This window comes from Castor canadensis, chromosome 6, assembly GCF_047511655.1.
Source record: "Castor canadensis chromosome 6, mCasCan1.hap1v2, whole genome shotgun sequence".
In the NCBI taxonomy this organism is placed as follows: domain Eukaryota; kingdom Metazoa; phylum Chordata; class Mammalia; order Rodentia; family Castoridae; genus Castor; species Castor canadensis.
The window spans coordinates 111,544,911-111,563,617 of NC_133391.1; the positions used below are offsets into that span (position 1 = coordinate 111,544,911).

The 18,707-nt window shown below is 36.4% G+C and overlaps 1 protein-coding gene and 1 non-coding gene across 4 annotated transcripts; one reads left to right on the forward strand and one right to left on the reverse strand.

Moving 5' to 3' along the window:
- Positions 1–306: 306 nt before the first annotated feature.
- Zcchc9 (zinc finger CCHC-type containing 9) lies at positions 307–8,528 on the reverse strand. Of its 3 annotated transcripts, none has more exons than XM_020157434.2 (6): positions 8,412–8,528; positions 6,725–7,134; positions 4,204–4,354; positions 3,870–3,962; positions 2,314–2,382; positions 307–1,078 (listed from the first exon to the last, which is right to left on the reverse strand). In XM_020157434.2, the coding sequence occupies exons 2-6, from the start codon at positions 7,106–7,108 to the stop codon at positions 960–962; spliced, it is 816 nt and encodes a 271-aa protein (XP_020013023.1). In that variant the 5' UTR covers positions 7,109–7,134; positions 8,412–8,528; the 3' UTR covers positions 307–959. The 3 variants fall into 3 exon arrangements, with proteins under 3 accessions (XP_020013023.1, XP_073933296.1, XP_073933297.1); XM_074077195.1 differs by lacking the exon at positions 8,412–8,528 and adding an exon at positions 8,271–8,411; XM_074077196.1 differs by lacking the exon at positions 8,412–8,528 and adding an exon at positions 7,942–8,249.
- LOC141424558 (small nucleolar RNA U13) lies at positions 3,532–3,631 on the forward strand. Its single transcript, XR_012449458.1, has one exon. It is a non-coding gene; the product is annotated as a small nucleolar RNA U13 (small nucleolar RNA).
- Positions 8,529–18,707: the final 10,179 nt, after the last annotated feature.

The window sequence follows — 18,707 nt, forward strand, 5'->3', positions numbered from 1 at the left end:
CATCTAAAACATGTGAACAAAATGCTAGTAAGTTTGATATACAATCTGTTAATGTGCTATCATTCCAGCTAAATACTGCACACTGAATTTTGGCTAGATTTCCCTTTTGAAATCAACAGGAAAAAGTGCTGTTGTTAACTTGATATACTCTTCAATCTAACGTTAATAATTTTAGTTATGTCAAAATGAAAACAAACACTAACCAGATCCCTGTTTATCCTCATCTAGGATTCATAATCTCTTTGTCCAAAGGGATTGTTATGTGGAAATTGATGAACAATAACTAGTTCAATTCAGAATCAGATATTCAGAAAAATAACAAATGCATTTTTATTCAACATTCAAATACAGATTTTTATTATCTCATAATAATAAATTGATAGTTTTAAGAAAACACCTTAACCAAAAATTCATCTACAAATAAAAAAGCAGCATGCTTTTCAGAATTTGCTCACTTTAATATTTAACTTTGCTTTTAAAAAAGATGAATGTTGCTGGTGGAATGGCTCAACTGGTAGAGCGCCTCCCTAGCAGGGCTCCCTTAGCCCTGAGTTCAAACCCCAGTAAAGATGTCTGTTACAATTAGACACATAGTCATTTAGTTAAGTCTAAGTTCTGTTTGTCAAAATGTTTTTAGCTGGGCATGGGGGAGCTCACCCACAATCCCAGCATTCAGGAGGCTGAGGCAGAAGGATCATAGTTCAAGGCCAGCTTGGAGTACATAGTGAGACCCTGTCTCAAAAGAGCAAGTTCTTTTAGAGACTACAACTTAATTATCTTTTACTTCTCTTCAGTGATTTTTTTTCTAAACAATGTAGAAGTACTCCTTGAGAGACAAAAAGCAGGAAGCTGATTTTCCCCCAGGTAGGTCAGAGTGCTATCTACAATAAAGGCTTGAATCCAAGGGACCCCCTGCTCTAACTTGCAAAATAGGAAAGTAACAATAGTACTAATCACTATTAAAAATTAACAACTTTAGGTATCTTTGTTTTAGGTTTCTGAGGTTTAGGAGCATCCAAAATTTCTTCATAGTCAGCACTCATTCCCTTTGCCCAGCGACCAACTGTGACCATTCGATCTGAAAGGAATATAAAAGTTAGGATATAAAAAAAAAACCAGTAATAAATGCATCTTCTTAGACTGGTATTGGCTTAGCAAAGAACTAGTTTTGACAGGAATAATCACAAGGAGGGAAGGCTCCATCACCAAAGGAAAGTGAGCAATTCTGTAATTGATTATAACCCTTGATTTCAGAGTACCACAGGCAATTTCTCATCCCAATTAGGGAAATGCAGCAACTACTTTGCAATGCACAAACTGATGAGAAAGCTCTTTCATTCTTTCCCAGAGTTCATCATTACAGAGTCAATGAATTCCAAGAGTCTGTAAACAGCAAGACTTATGAAGCAATAGTTTTAAATGCACAAGATTCCACCTGTGAAATTATACAACATCTGCTTGTCAGTCTTATCATTTGGGAAGTGGCAATCCCCCTGGGAGGGAGAATTCAAATTCCACTTCATCATTTCAATCTCATTGCCTACAGTGTAGTAAAGACTATCTTCTTCTAGGCAAGATTGTAAACAAGAACCCTTGGTTTTCAAATTTAAATGCTAGGGGCAGGAAGTAAGAATAGGCAGACTTACAAAATAAAATGTCTTTTCCTAAGAAGTGCTACCAGGCTATCCAAGTGTCTTGCTTTAATATGAGGTTGTCACCATTCTAATCAGGCAAACTAATGGGGTAATAATCTCTACTTCCACAAAAACCTGCTACAGGAACAATGAATGTTTATGAAGGTTTTGATAAACAAGGATAGTATTTCATTAGAAAGAAAATAACTAGCCAGATGCTGTGCTGATAACACATTTTTAATCATTATGGAAGTTTTTCAGTCTGAATCATTTACATACATACAAAGCAACACACGTATGAGGGCACTCAATCCTACGAATGTTAAAAGTTACTTTCATATTTTGATTTTTCTTAGTGGATCAATACTTTCAATAAGTAACAAAATGTCTCTACTGTAATGAAATTATTAGTTAGCAAATATAAAAGTCATAGATACTTTTTAATAGACTGGTCCTCTATGGCTTATTGGTCACTTTTTTTTTCCTGAGAACAGCAGCTAACGCTTAGTTACTCAGTACTGTGTCTATTGCTGACACAGATGGTATTGAGTCATTGCCTAGGTAAGAAAACAGGTTGCCTTCAGATGAGTAGTGCCTCTATGAGTTATTAATAACAAAGTACATCAAAAACACAGAGGAATACCTTGCCCCTTCTATAAATGGAGGCCCAAGGACTCACCTGAATTCTGACCTTCAGGGCAATCTTTCTTTAAATGTTCCACAGAGCCACAAAGTTTGCAACTACCACCTAGTAAGAAAACAAAGTCACTGAGTACTCTCTCATACTCACACAAGGTTTTAGTATCTTAAAGCACTTTCATATTTATTTGATCCTCACATCTCCGTCAGCTAAAAGGTCTACTTTAAGCAGCATTCCAGGATTGTGAGTGACAACACAGGTGGCTTCTAAAATGAATCCTTCACTTAATGGTGAAACACTATTGCTTAATGGTCAGATATTATTATAATCATGCTTATAATATTAAGTGATTTCATCAGAAAAATGACCTTATGGAATAAAAACCTTGCTGAATTTTCACACTTATGTGATCTATTCTTCTTGCCTTTTTTTTTTTTTTTTAAAATCTGGCCATTTTGGTTGACCACACAAAGTCATTTTTGCTCATCAGTCAATTTTCCAGGTCCTGGTCTCTTTATTATCTTATATTCCACAGTAAAACAGATGAGGCATTTGAAAAATACAATTTAATCCTAATAGGTAATGCCACAATTCATCAAATCTAAGACACCGCTGATTATAAAATGTAGTATTTCATGTACCTTTCAAAAAGGAAAAAAAAAGCTGTCAATCATGTGAGACCTACTAATGGTTAAGAAACACTCTGATTTCAGATATTAAAAATGTGGAAAAAAATGCATCTTAGGATCAATGAAATCTAGTTTTCTCATCTCCATTTTATAGGTGACAAAATTAAGATGAGAGTTTAGTAACTTGGCCAAAATCCCACAGCTGGTTAGTGGTGGGGCTGGGACCATAACCCAAGTATGAAAAACTCCAAAAGCTATGCCTGTTCACTGGACTACCCTACGGAGAGCTCAGGACATGACACAAAAAGTGTATGGAACTTGACATCACCAGCCATCACATTAACATATAACAATCTCCTTATAAAGCTTCAGGTATCACAGACTTTATTGCAGGACCTTATAAACTGCCTAAGTTAGAGACAAGAAAGTTACATGAACCTATGTTAGATAACTACTGAGGAAAAAAGTCAGAAACAAAAATTACTATGAAATGTAACAGTGCATACCATCCTTTCTACCAAAATGGTCTGCTGGGTTGAGATTAACCACATAGTACTACTTTTAAAATCTTGTAATAGTTAGAATTATAATCTCACTGCTTCTGTTATGTTTAAAAGTAAAAATGTAGATCCGTTTGTGGTTCATAAGCATGATGATTGGGTGTTCACGCCTTTGTGTGACATGTGCCTCAAACCTTGTTATGTCATCAGCACATTACCCTTCTGATGTGAAAAAGAAAAAGTAAAAATGTATAGAATACTTGCAGTTTGAAACATATACCTTAGCTTTTTTTCTAATTTACTAATATATCAAGCCATATTAGACAAAAAGCCCAACACACAGAATAGTACTTGATGAAAGTACTCAAGGTTCACAACTTATTCAGCAATTTAAAAACTGATTAAGGATCATCACAACTCTGCATGAGTCCTCAGTGTGACTGGCACCTGAGGGGACAGTACTCACCATCAGCATAGAGTCCTTTGGGATTATCAGGACAAGATCTGGACAGGTGCCCCATTTCCCCACAAACAAAGCATTTTGCAAAAGGAAATTCACCTGTAAGAATCAACAGTTCTCTTTAGGTTATTATGTATACGACAAGTCAAATAATTCACATTACTTTAAAATAGTCTAAACAGAAACCACATTTTTTACATAACTTGAAATTTAGTCTCATATGGTTTCAAAATATTAAGTACCATGCTCATAACAAATTCTGTAGACAAAAAAATACTCAGTAAGCTATTTACTGATCATCTTCCCCACCAACCAAACAAGAAACTGAAAGAGCACACACCCAGAGCTGGGTCTACGTTAGCTTTGCACTTCGTTATTTCGTGCTCTGTGGATCCACACCGATAACATATTCCAGTGCCCATATCTTGATTTTCAAGGGCAGCTGGGCAATCAGCAATTCCATGGCCAGGTTTTCTACAATGGAAACATACCTGGGAAAACAAAATGTGAGTTTCCGTACTGCAAAACCACATTAGTGATGCTACTAATTCTTACTATTAAAAATATCTTTAAAACATTTTTATTTTAAAAGTCATTTAGCTCTTTAAAAAAAGTCCCAATAGATCATCTGTAGAAAAACTGTTTTACATTTTCTTAAACAATCAGAAATGTCATTTCCATCAGAAGGTCTCAGTGCTTTTGAAAATTTTTTACCAATAAATCCATTAATTTCAGAAACAATGTTATACATGGCTTTGTAGAACGCAATTGCTTAAATGAATGGAGGAAATATGGATTATGTATCTTAATAAAGATGTGTGCACTAGGAAAAAAATGGGAGTTTTCTGTAGAAGACAGACAATGGCGATAAAAAAATGAAAAATTGCTCAAATTAATGTCTGCACTTTATTTTTTATTGTGCTGGGGATACACTGTGGCATTGTTAAAGTTTCATGTTTGTACTTTTAAATTTCACATAAATGAATGAATTTGAATCTTTTAAACTATGACTCAAATCACAAGATGTATTTTATAGCAAAAAAGTATATCCTACTTTTTTTATACTCTTAATGCACAGAAAGTTTTCATTTTAAAATATATACACAATACATATTCTTAGATGAATTTTTAGGCTCTAATATGAAACTGAACAATGTATAGTTATTTACATAATACCTAGATATTTGAACATCAATTATAATCAAAGATAGAAGATATTCAAACTATTTTAAAGTGGAAAAAAATATACATATATAAAGCAACTAATATAGTTCATCATTTAATTATTCTTTCAAAAAATAAGCACAGGTTTTTGTTTTGTTGTTTTTTTAGATGGGGGGCTTGCTAAGTTACTCAGGCTGGCCTTGAACTTTTAATCCTCCCATCTCAGCCTCCTGAACAGCTGGGATTACAGATGTACACCACTACAGAAGGCTAACACAGGTACTTTTTTTTTTTTTAAAGGCAATTTGGGCAGACAAAATAAAACATGTGTTTTGCACCTCTATCCTAACTTTCTTTCTTTTTTTCCCTTTATTTAATAACACGAGTTCCTTTAAATCCCACAATAACTTTCCATTTACAATGAGCTGGTCCAAGCAAAGAGACTTCATTTCTCCTACAACTGTAGAAAAGCTACTACTAAAAACTAGATCACCAGCAAAAGCTACTGCCTTGACTTTTGAAAATCATCACTGTCAGATACAAATTTCTTCAGTAGTCCTTAAACTGAAATGTAGATGTGATTACAGATACCTGTTAGGTAAATCTTTACATCTTAATCAATTTACTAGACTTTAAGAACTGATGGTTAGTATGAAGTATTTTCAAAAGACCCACATGTTATTTATAAAGCATTCCTTTATGTGAAAACAACAATAACAACAAAAAAAAACCCCACCACTTCTCCCCCTTAAGAGGTGTAACAACAAACTTTTTTCAAAAGGTCTGCAATTCACCATTCGTCCTATGTTAATTATCTTCAAGCTAAATGAACTTATCTGGTTTTAAAATATTTTTCTGGTTTTAAAATATTATTAAAATAACTAATTTTACAATTTAAAGAAAACTCTATCCTGACTCAAATAGAAATGACTACCGTCTATCCAAATTTATCCACGAGCAACATTTTATCGGTATTATCTCTAAATACTTATTTTTAAATATGATAATGCAGCCTGCACTGGTACAAACAGTGCCCTCTACATTTAGTAAATCTAATACAAAAATGAAAGTGCAATAACGGCAACAAGTCTAATTCTTATGCAGTATCTTGCTGGACGACAGGAAATTCACTTAGAGAATAGAAAGAATTATATTGAGTATTTTTTTTCCTGTGTCTGACTAGTTTAAAATCTAGTGGTAGGCATTACAGAAATAAACCTGCTGCACACAGGCTTCAGGCTGTGATCCTCCTACACATCTGTCTCCTTTTAGCTGGGATTACATGCATGTAACACCATGCCTGGCTCTTTTGGGATATAGTCTCAATAACTTTTTGCCTGGGCTGGCCTTGAACCATGATCCTCCTATCTTTGCCTCCCTTTCTAGCTAGTATTACAGGTGTGTGTCACCATGGTTGGCAGGACCACAGGTTTGAAGTCAGACAGACTGAGTTTGAATTTCACCTCTGCTATTGACTTAATCTGTCTGCACTTCAGTATTTCTGCTTTGTAACAAAAGAATCATACCATCACCTTTGTAGTGTTATTATAACTAACCAGTACATCAAATGTATGCTAAGAAAGCATAAGCCTTAATAAAGCTACAACAGCAATTAGAAAAATTTGTGTATGTGTGAGTAAAAAATGACAGTTTCTACCTGTATAAAGTAAATAACATGGTAGAAGTGATGATCTCACCATTGCATTTTTCTTTGCTGCTTGTCTTTTTAATCGTCTTCCTTCTCGTCGACTGTCTTTCTTTAAAGCAACTGCAATTTCTTCCCTTACTTCCTGGCTATCTGCTGCTATCAGCTCCCCACTGTGAACCATCTGTGAGTTCTGTCGTAGGTATTCCATGAATCCGTTCACATCTTCATTTATGTACTCTTTTTTCTTCTTGTTCTTTTTATGTTTGGCCTGAGGTGCATCATTTTTAAGGGACTGCCTATCCACTGCAAGTTGTTTATCCTTCAGAAAGTTTTGGCTCCTCCCCTCAAAGGACCCCTTCTTCATGTCCTCCCATGATGTTGCAGGCAAGGGTCTCTTATTCTGTGTGGTAGTAACTCGTGCCCACCTGGTCATGGTTTCATCAGAAGGACCTAACCAATCTTTAAGATGAACGTGGGTGGTCAGTCATCAATTAAAAGAAAAAGTAAAGATACACAGTATATCACTACTATCAAATATGCTCACACTACACTTTTAATTATTAACACTTACTTCACTTAGGCATCAATGTATGTATTTAATTCTATGACAGGTTGCATAGATAGCCTCTAGTATAAATCTGGTACTTAACCAGAGAAGCCACTATACCAATGGTGGTGGGGAGGCTTAAAAATTATTAAAAAATTATTTTGCTTAAAACCGCAAAATAATTTGGTCAGAATTCAAATTATTTCATAAACTAAACAATACATAGTAAACTGAATGCAGTTAAGCCTTCCAAATGCTGTAGTTTCTACGCCGTTTCTTTTCCTATTTTCTCAGTCTTGTCTGTCACTTCAACAAAATATGCAAAGCAGGTTACTAAGAACACAGAAATCTTGTCCTTTAAGGTGAAGTTTGTCTTTACAGTTCTACAGTGTTTTCTGACAGATTTGTAAATAAAATTGGTACATAAAAGTGTTTACAGTCACGTGATGATGCCAGGTCTTCCTCTCTTACTAATGAGGGTGGCTGCTATCTGTAGCTCAGTGGCATTAAATCATTCTCAATGATTCCATTTAAATGATTCGAATCACAAGATAAATTTTATATCCGAAGTATATCTTCTTTTTATACCCATAATACACACTCTAATATTCAGAAGTACATGTTTCATTTCATTCATGCATACACATTTTAAAGGAGTAACTTATTCTACAACGAATCATTTGGCTCCCACGTAATGCTGTGGTTACTTCCCATGCTACCTGGCGAGCTGCGGACGTTTTTTCCTCCGCAGTCAATGAGCCCGAAAGGCCTAATCACGGCATCCGGGCCCCGGCCGCGCCCCCGCGGTCAGAACGGCCTTCGACGCGGGCGTGGGACGCTCATCGCCTGAGGACCAGCGACTGTCACAGACAGCCCAGTACTGTTTAAGAGGGGGTAATCTCCGCCCCTGACTCAGGGTTAGTGGGAGGCTCAAGTGACATGGAACAGCGGGCTTGCCGGGTCCGCCGGCACCGCGGGCTGCAGCGAGGCCAAGGCCGGGCGCAGTGCCTAAGAGCCCAAGCCATCCCCGCGCGGGCGCTCGGCCCACCTGCCGCTGGTGCTCTCGAGGACCCACCAGCCAGTCTCTGCCCTCCCGCGCTTGCCACACACATCCGAAAGAACCAGGAGGGCCCTAGACATCAAGGGACCCGGAGACCCCATGCCATGGCGTCCCCCTGCGGCGTCTTACCGCGCCTGAATCCTCCAGAGCAGCCGAGTTAGTGAGCCAGAGAGGCTCGGTCCTCCACCGCAGCCAGGGCCTCGAGACCGGAAGCACATCTGCCCGAGAGCGCGTCACTTCCGGCGGGCCCGGCCCAGGGCTGGCGAGGCGCCACCGTGGCTTTAGATTTCTCTACAGGGCGGGTTCTGTAGCCGCATGTTTGTTTGTGGATCGTGTTGTGTTTAAAGGGCGCTATGCTGGAAGCCGAAGGCAGAGAGATGAAGAGGGCTCAGTCTGGGAATTTGCATTTAGTGGGAGAGACAGTCGGGAGGATTAGTGGGGTAGGAGATACCTGAAGGGCTTCCTTGGGATGACCTTTGAACTGGATTTTGAAAAGCAGAATAAAAATCTAGTAAAATTGGCGGTAGGTGGGAGTTGAGGACTTTCCAAGCAAAGACAAGGTAAAGGTACACTGGGAGTAGATCACTGCGATAAAACTATGAAAACGACATTTGTGGGTTTTGTCTGGTCTTGTGTGGGGAGCCCCTCCCCCACCCGCCCCAAAGTTGTTCCTAGTGAGAAAATAGCATTTTCACATCCACTGGGTTCCCCATGATTATGCACCAGTCATTTTGCCTCCTAAATAGTTGTCCACTTCTTTCCCTCTGTGTCTCCTTTCTTTGCTTTTTTTTCAATCTCTACTGCCACTTCTGTTGTCCCAGCTTTCGTGTCTCACCTGCATTATTACTGTCAGTCCGGACAGTTCTTGCCTTATTCAAATTTTTTTAACACGTGAACATTTATTATATATGTATTAGAGTGCCAAACAGATTGTTGCCTTCCTGCTTTAAACTCTTCCATCAGCTCTCATTGTTCTGAGGAAGATGGTCAAACTCTTTAGCATAGTATTAAGTCCCTGCCCACTTCAGTAGCCTCACCTTGCACAATCTCCCCCTCTTTTTGAGCTCTATTAATAGAGGCCTTCCCTTTGTTTCTCAAATGCCACCTGTATTTTGCTGTCTCCAGGCCTTACACATGCTATTCTCTCTGTATGATACTCCTTTGCTTCCAATTAATTTCTTATCTTTCAAGGCTCTTAGGTTGTTATTCTCATGTAAGCTCTCAAAGCCCCTCCCATACTTGATCAGTTCCCTGTTGTACACTCATGGCAGTCTGTACTTCCTGATGACAACTTTTCAAATTTGTAATCGCATAATGAATTGTGTAATAAGTTGCTTATCGCAACCCCATTGCCTCGTACATAGTTGGTTTCAGATTTTAAACACCAACCTAGTGACATTTCAACTTTGTGAGGTTTTATTTTTTTTTAGATACCTGGTGTTTGACCGTGATGTATACCACTAGAGGGCGCATGCAACTTGTAGTATTATGCTGAATTTTAGAGTGTGGGAGCATTTCAATTTGTTTTTGTAGAGATATATCAAATAAGATTGGTAGTTAAGTAAGTAGATCATACAGTAAATCCTTTGAGATTTCAGAAGCAAATGTTACTATTCTAATAATAGCCAACGTTTACTGAGCATCTTACAGGTGCCTGGCACTGTGCTTAATGTTTTACATCCATTACCCAATTAATCCAATATTCTGTGAGATAGGTACTACTGTTTTCTCCATTTTACAACGAGAAAACAAGCTCAGGGAGCTGAAGTAATTAGTCAAGCTAGTAAGAGAGAGTGCCAAAATTTGAACGAAGATCTGAGTCCACTGCTGTGAGCTCATCCACTTGAACTCACTTTAAGATATACTAAGTTATCTTTGCCCATGTGAGATTTTTGGGAGGGTGTATTTACTTTTAACAGTTCAAGAGATTATCTTTTTACTTATTGAGATGCTATAAATATTTTCATAACAAAACACAAGCAAAGCAAACGTTAAATGAGGAGGCAGGGGTTTGATTTTGAAGAGTTAGTAATTCAAAAAATGTAAAAATTAAAAAGTATATCACATATACCAAAAAGGATATAAAACATGAAGTAATTGTAAAACTCATATTCATATAAACATTACCCAGTTTAAGGAACTGGTGAATATTATTTTTAATTATATTAATTTTTTGCATGTGCAATACATGTTTATGTTTCAAACAAAAAAGTTACTGTGAGAATATAAACTTTCTGCAAACCATCTTTCATTGTGATTCTATAAATTCTAGGCAAAATGTAAAAAACAACTACCTGCAGATTCAGAAGAAAAAATAAAAACAGAAGATTGTGCAAGGGAATCAGAATTTGGAGAAGTAAGTAGCACATAGCTGAGTGTCCTTTTGCCTGGAGAAGGGATTTTTCTCTGAAAGTGGGACATTGTGATTCATAAGGTGGTAGAGCCTGAATAGCTAAAACTGTAATAGAAAACCCCTTACCAGCCTTTGGTCTGAAAGGATGTGGAAAAAGAGCATTCATCAGCAATCCCTGGGAAGAAGGAGGAATTATAGAGGGAAGAGAACCACAAATAGGAACCTTCCTCTACTTCTGTGTATGAATACTACACAAGTCTCTGGCTGGTTCCAGAGCACACATGCACACGACAAACTCAGAGTCTTAAAGTAATGAACTAAGTCTGGAATCACCACTCACAAAAAGTTGGACAAAACCTAAAACACAAATATAAACAAGTTACTTGCTTTATTTTTCCCCTTCAGGAAAAAAATAGAACTCAGAGTATATACAAAATAACATCCATGATTTCCAGGATAAAATCCAAACTGATGTGTTATACAAAGAACTAGAAAAATGTGAAACACTGTCAGAAAAAAAAAATAGATGGCAATTTAAGATGACCTAGATGTTGGAATTATCTGACAAGGTCTTTATAAAGAATCTATTATGACTGTGTTCAAGAAAATAAATGAATAATATAAACTAATTAAAAAATATGAAGAAGTTGTAAATGAATTAAAAAATGAGAAATCTCAGTATATAAATAGAAAATATACGTTTGGGTGCCGTGGCTCATTCCTATCATTCTAGCTAGGAGGCATAAATAGGAAAACTGCAGTCCAGGTTGGATTGGGTAAAAACATGAGGGGGAAGAAAAACCTATCTGAAAAATAACTAAGCAAAAAGTGCTGGGGGTATGGCTCAAGTGCTAGAGGCCTGCCTAGTAGACCAAGGCCCTAAGTTCAAACTCTAGTAGTGCCCAAAAAAAAAAAGAAATACGGGAGGAGAGAAGAAGGGGAGAGAGAGAAAAAGAAAGAAAAGTGGAATATTTCTCTTAACTCTGCTAGAAATTTACTCTCCCACTGCAAGTAAGAGCTTCTGGAGCTCTCTTTGTGCCCAAATGCCCACTTCTAGGTCTGGGCAGTTGTTGAATTCAGGATAGGGAATACCAGAGGAAGTTAATACTGTTAACTTACCACTGGTTCAATGGTACTTGAAATTCTGTACTCTTCCCCAGCTTCCTTGTTACTATTTATTTTTCATTCCTGAAGTAGCTGATTTCTGTATTATATTTCATAGTTGTATTCGGTGGAAGGGTTGGTGGAGTGTGGTTATGCTATCTATATGAAATTGTATACATCAGTATTAGAATTTTAAATCCCCATTCCTGCCCAAATCCTCTCTGGGTGACAGGTGCTTAGCTCATTTGGAAAGTGACCAAGGAGGTGCTTCAGGACTAGGAGTATCCAAAGCCCAGCATGTGTAGGCCAATCTTCTAGCTGAGTCTTACATGGGAGTGAGCAGCTTCAAGGCAGCCACGTTAGCTTGAAAGTACATTGGAATGGAGGATAGTGAATTTGGACAGGAAGGCTGGAACCAGATTTTGTCAAAGTGTTTGAATTTTATCTCTTAGAGCTTACAAAATGAAGAGCTATAGATCTTTTTAGGTCCTATAGTACAACCTTTAAAATTGACCTAGAGAAGAAGGTTGTATATGAAAAGTGTACCTAATTCAGTGCTCCACACCTTCTGGATACTTACTGAATTTCATTAGAACACACAGAAAAGTAGAGCCAAAGAGAGGAGGAAATGAATGAATGGCTCTGTTGTTTGAAGTAAAAGTGAGATCAAGACTCACTTACAAGTGACATTGTAATCACTTATGTCTTAAAATTTTGTTAATGATTTTTTTGGCTGCTTTAGGACCCTTACAATAAAGCATATGGTTACTATAATTAGGAATTAATTTTTCTTGTTTATCATTTGGTAAATGCTCTTCAGTGTTACATTTAGAATCATTTTTAACGTGTTTTTAATCCATGAGGTTTTGAAACAGCACATGAGAATTTTCGGTTATATACAGATTCATAGAAACATAAGCCTTTTAAAATCCTAACCCCTTGTTTTGCAGATCAATAAACAAATGTCTCAGAGAAACTCAAGGACTGCCATAAGACGCAATGCCAGTGACAGATTTGTACCTGACATTCACTCTATGGTCCTTATTTTCATTTGCATTGTTGGTTTCCTCACTCAGTAACAAATGTTACATGTATTACTGGTTGATGTTAGAAGCAAAAGAAAATAGTATCTAAAGTGTCTAGCAGGAGAAACCCATTAGTGGAAGTTGCTTGAGGTTGCCAAGCAGTAACAGATGTGGATAATAGAAATTGTGTTCCTCCTAAAAAAGCTTGGATCTTTTTTCATATTCTTTGCTTAATTGCAACAAAGAATAGGATTAGGGTACTAATCATAAAATGGTGAAGCCTTCCAACTCTCATCTCACCCTTTTTTGGTGTGTCTCTCAAATTCAAGTTCCTAATCATGTTTTTTATAAGTTGGGGAGGGGGGTCAGGTGCTTCAAATGAATACTTAAGCATGAATTACAAGTAAGACAAGATTTGCAAGCTTTCTTCTGTTCTCTGGAATAAGTACTTCCTCTTCCTCTTATGTCTGAGAAAATAATACCTGATATGGGCCATGGTGGGAGGTCCTATAGTTACAAATGGAATTCTATAAAAGACAATAAGTGAAGAAAAAACACTTTTTGATTACAACTACTTGCCATGACCTTGTTAGGTGCTAAATGTAAAAAAAAGACAAAATCCTTGCCTTTAAGCAGCCAGCAGCCTGGGAGAGTAAGACATGCAGACTTACAAACCATGAATAAGGTGATGTGTTATATAATAAACAGTGAAGGAATAACAGTAGTAGTTCCTTCCTATTATTGCTTATACTCTCTCTACAACAAAATTAGAGATAAGGGCAAAATAGTTTCTGCTGGGTATTGAGGGGGGGAGCGGGAGGGGGCGGAGTGGGTGGTAAGGGAGGGGGTGGGGGCAGGGGGGAGAAATGAACCAAGCCTTGTATGCACATATGAATAATAAAAGAAAAATGAAAAAAAATAAAATAAAAAAAATAAAATTTAAAAAAAAAAAAAAAAAAAGAAGGAATAACAGTAGTAGTATAGATTACAACATTAATTCTCTTTGGGAGGTTTTGGAAAAAACTTCACAGTACAACGTGTTGCAGAGCAGTGGAGAAAGGGATTAGGATGGTGATGAGGAGGAGCCAGTCAAAAATTAGTACACAAGGAAACCATCTTCCCCAACAAGCTGAAATGCTTTTGTAAATGAGACATGCACACACACAAGTGGTTATACTAGTGCTTTATAAAGGGTCAAAGTGAATATAAAGTAGTCAAAAAATTTAGCAACGATGTAGTAACTACTGTAAAATATAGTCTACCTACAAGTTTCTGACTAAAAAAAATAATTTTTAGTTTAGGATGAAGTACCTTATGAGGACCATACAGTAGAGGGAAACTATGGAAAAAAATAAATGATCATGGGAAATGAGGTTTCACAAATACTTTTAAGAAACATTTATGGACCAGGAAAATGTACAAAGTATATATTTGAATATACTCTGAAAGATGGGAGAGGATGATGTGAGCTGTGTGAAGAACTGAATGCAATCCCCACCCCAGAGGAATCTGTAATTCTAATGGAGAAGGCACACGGATATGCTAATAATTTCCATGGAGTAAGTGAGGAAGGGTAGATGTAGAATTGTGCCCAAGTGTGCTCAGGACAGCCCAAGATAGAGGTCATCAAGTTTTCAGATAGGAACGTCAGTTCCATTGGGTGTAGATTGCTTTTAGATCTCTACACAGTGTGTCTTGAAAAAGGACAGCAAACCAGATAAACCTGATCCAAAGACACAGTATTCAATCTATGAGCATTGCTGTGTTTCCTATTTGGGGTATTTGCTTTTAAATCTGAAGTTTAGGATGGTGGTGATGGTTATGAGTGTAGATATACTTAGTATTACTGAACTGTAGTGTAAAATGGCAATTTTTCTTATGTATATTTTGTCATTTTTAAAAATTGAAAAACTGATATCTAACCACTTTCAAGTGTTTTTTTAATCTTGATTCTCATGAAGCTCATTTTTACATCTTTTATTTACAATTTAAGACGCTGTCTTTAATGAACCAAGTTTTATCCATGTATAATTTCCCTTTCTTATCACAAAATCCACTGTCAATATGACTTTAGGAAGTACTCTCATGGAACAAAGCATTTTTAATACTCATTGTGGCCACTGTTTATAAGACATTATATGCTTTAGAACTTCATAGGTTTTTATGAATGGCAATATTTATTATACTAATATCCATGGACATTTGCACTTGGGGAAAAACTAAGATATGAAGGGCTTCCGTAACATTAAATTTGTCAAAACTGGATCCTGGAGTTTAAAATGTCAAATCCCTTTCCTGAGTTCAACGCTATGGCCATGTCACCTTTCTGAGCTTGTGTACTACTTCATTTTGTTACTTGCCAAGCAGTTAAGTACACTGATAACTGACAGATACTCATTTTTCCTTCCCAAGCCCATGTACTTCTGAATCTTTTGCAGGTATTTGGACCCTCACCTGTCAGTTGTGATGAATATTTTCCTAGAAAAGATAAAAAAACAAAAGCCTTGTTGACTTAGGAACAGCTTAACAAGGAGCAAACAGCGTCTCAGCAGTATAATGAGAAAATTTGGATCATAGAAAGAATTATTGTTTGGCTTATGTTTTCTTTAAATGCAGGTTGACAAAAACAAATTGCTCTTTCTGCTTTAATTAAACTAACCCAATATGCTATTAATGTGAATATTGAAGAAATGTGCCAGGGAATGTGTTTGGATATAATGTGTTGCTTAAATAAAATCTTGAATAATTAAAACTTTTTACCTGTCTACATGAGAGTGATGTGATTGCACTGCAAACCAAATTGTTGCCAAATGAATAAAATGTATAAAAGACTTTAATATCAATCCTCTTTTATTCATTAAAGTCTTCTTGTGGCTCATTAATTTTAATGGTATATAATCTAACTGATTGAAGTGCACCTGAATGCAGTTAGTGCCTCATCAGTACTGATGAGTTCCAAGTAATTCAGGCTATCTCTGCAGAGTGCTCACAAATTACATGTCTCTCTTTTTGTCTGCACCATGCATGTCTGTCCATGTCTGCAGCAGCATAGCTTTTATATTCCAGGCGCACAGTACCTTCTTTTTGGCCTCATCTACTTTACTTGCTTTTTCACAGCTGCTTTTATGGTAACAACTGAGATTTGTACAAAGATTTTGTGGAGATGCCAAGATTTGACATTTCTTCCCAAATCATCATCTTGAATGTAGGCATAGCCTATATGCATTAAATGCATTTTTAATTTTTAAAAAGTAAATGAGTATCAGTTCACTGCATTTCCACTGCAATTCTGTTTCATGAAAATAAGTTTTTTGAAAACTGTCTTCTTATATCTTACTTCTACAGTTCCATAATTACATCTTTCAAACTAATTTACTCTATCAAATACAGGTTATGTTTTCAAAATGTATACAAAATCAACTATGGAGCATTTCTTTAATGTTTGACCTCTGCTGTGGGTATTTCCACAAGATTCTGATGAGTGACTCATTGAACATCTGGGCCTGAAGTAAGTCCCACATTCTACTCCCACCCCACCACAGGAAAAGCAAGAGGATTTGAATGTTAGTTGCAACTGGTTAAAGCTTCCTTCATGATGCTGAAGGCATATTTAGCAGGAGTTAGCTCTTAAGTTGTCTTTTTTAGCTTCCATTATAACCATTTTCCTTTTTGTTACATAGATTTTTTTTTTTAACAGATTGGGTCTTTTCTTTGTTCTGGCAGCACTGGGTTTGAACTCAGGACCTCATGCTTGCTATGTAGGTGCTCTTACTGCTTGAGCCACTCAGCCAACACTTTTTTTTAACAGAAAGGATAAAATGTAGTATAGCTGTAGTTTTTCAACCATTTATATTCAGTATAATTGTGAATGTGGCTGAGATTCTGTCTTTCAACTTGCTATTTGTTTTCCTTCTGTCTTATATGTTCTCACCCCCTTTGCATGCTATTTTGTATTACTTGAATACTTTGTGGTATTCCATTATGTCCCCAGTATTGTTTACTATACCTCTTTGTTTTATTTTTATATGTTACTCTAGGATCAATATGGAGCATCTTCACTTTCGCAGTCTTCCTATAAATAAAACTATACCACTTCATGTGTAATGCGAGATCTTTATCATACACATCCATCTGCCTTCCTTCATTAAAGCTTTTGTTGTCATAGACTTTACTTCTACATGTTATGACTTCCCCCTTTGATTATTAATTTTGCTTTAAATAGCCCATTATTTTAAAAATAAAATTTAAAAATTCAGAAAAATTTGTCACAGTTATCAAACATTTATTAATATTTGCCAGTTTAGGCACTTTCTTATTCCTTTGCATAGAAATGAACTTCCATGTGCTATCATTTCTCATAGTGCAGGTCTGTTGATACTCTTTCAGGTCTTCTTGTCAGATAAATTTAAAATTGTGTTTTTAACTTGTGAAGGATGTTTTGGCTGGATATAAAATTCTAGGTTGACAAATTTTCTTTCAGTACTTAAAACCATCATTCCATTGTTTTCTGTTTTGCCTACTTTATAATAAGTCTACAATATTTATCTTTTTTTTCCTGTAATTGGTATTTTTCTGGTTTTAAGATACTCTGTCATGTGTTTTTATCAATTTTATTATCATGTGCTTTTTGTGGTTTTCTTGTGTCTTCCTTATTTAGTGAACTTCTTAGATCTGTGGGTAATAATTTCCATGAAATTTGGACAATTTAAAGGCATGATTTCTTCATAATCAAAGATGAGACTAACTGCAGACATTTATCTATGACTGCTTTTAACTAAAAGCAGCTTATCCTTTAATTGGTCTTTTGTCTACCTTTATATAGCTGTTAACTTTTAATTTTATGCTAGACATTGGTAGGATGATAAATTGTAAAAATCTCTACATTATGTTGTTTTCCTATTTTTAAAAAAAGGTTATTTTTTTTTTCTGTGACACACATTAAACTGCTTGGTTAAGGGTATGCTTAGGTTTTATTAGGACTGTACTATCTCAGTTTTGCCCTTATTCCTAGGGTATGGTTCTTGCTCCTCATTATGGTTTTCCTGGAGTATAACTGAAATATCAGGGTATTCACTAAAATCTTTTCATTCTGAATGGGTTGGAATTCAAACATTTTCCCAGTACTCTGATGCCTCGAAATGTATCTCTGCTCTCCAGCCTGCAAGTACTGTTCTCTACTAACATTGTAGAGTCCACAGTGGACATAAATGACTAAGAAGTTGGCCCAGGATCCTTTTTTTTTTTATTATTTTATTTTTTTCATTTTTCTTTTATTATTCATATGTGCATACAAGGCTTGGTTCATTTCTCCCCCCTGCCCCCACCCCCTCCCTTACCACCCACTCTGCCCCCTCCCTCTCCCCCCCCTCAATACCCAGCAGAAACTATTTTGCCCTTATTTCTAATTTTGTTGAAGAGAGAGTATAAGCAATAATAGGAAGGAACAAGGGTTTCTGCTGGTTGAGATAAGGATAGCTATACAGGGCATTGACTCACATTGATTTCCTGTGCGTGGGTGTTACCTTCTAGGTTAATTCTTTTTGATCTCACCTTTTCTCTAGTTCCTGTTCCCCTTTTCCTATTGGCCTCAGTTGCTTTAAGGTATCTGCTTTAGTTTCTCTGCGTTAAGGTTGGCCCAGGATCTGATAAGAATTTTTAAAGCTGTCTTAGGGCTCTTTGTTTTTTGCTTTGTCTTCTCTGACACTCAAACTTTTTGAGCTCAGGTCTGTTTTCTCTACCCAGAGAGGCATATCATAAGTAAATTGCTAAACATTCATATAAACAGTGATAGAAAAATGACATGTCACTTGGAGAAGAACACCTGTGTACATAACCATGAAATTTTCATCAGAACACATGGAGTTCAGCAGGAAATAGAACAAAATACTTAAAGAGTTGAAAAAAGTTGGGGGAAAGGAAAGAGAGACTTTAATGTTTGTTGAA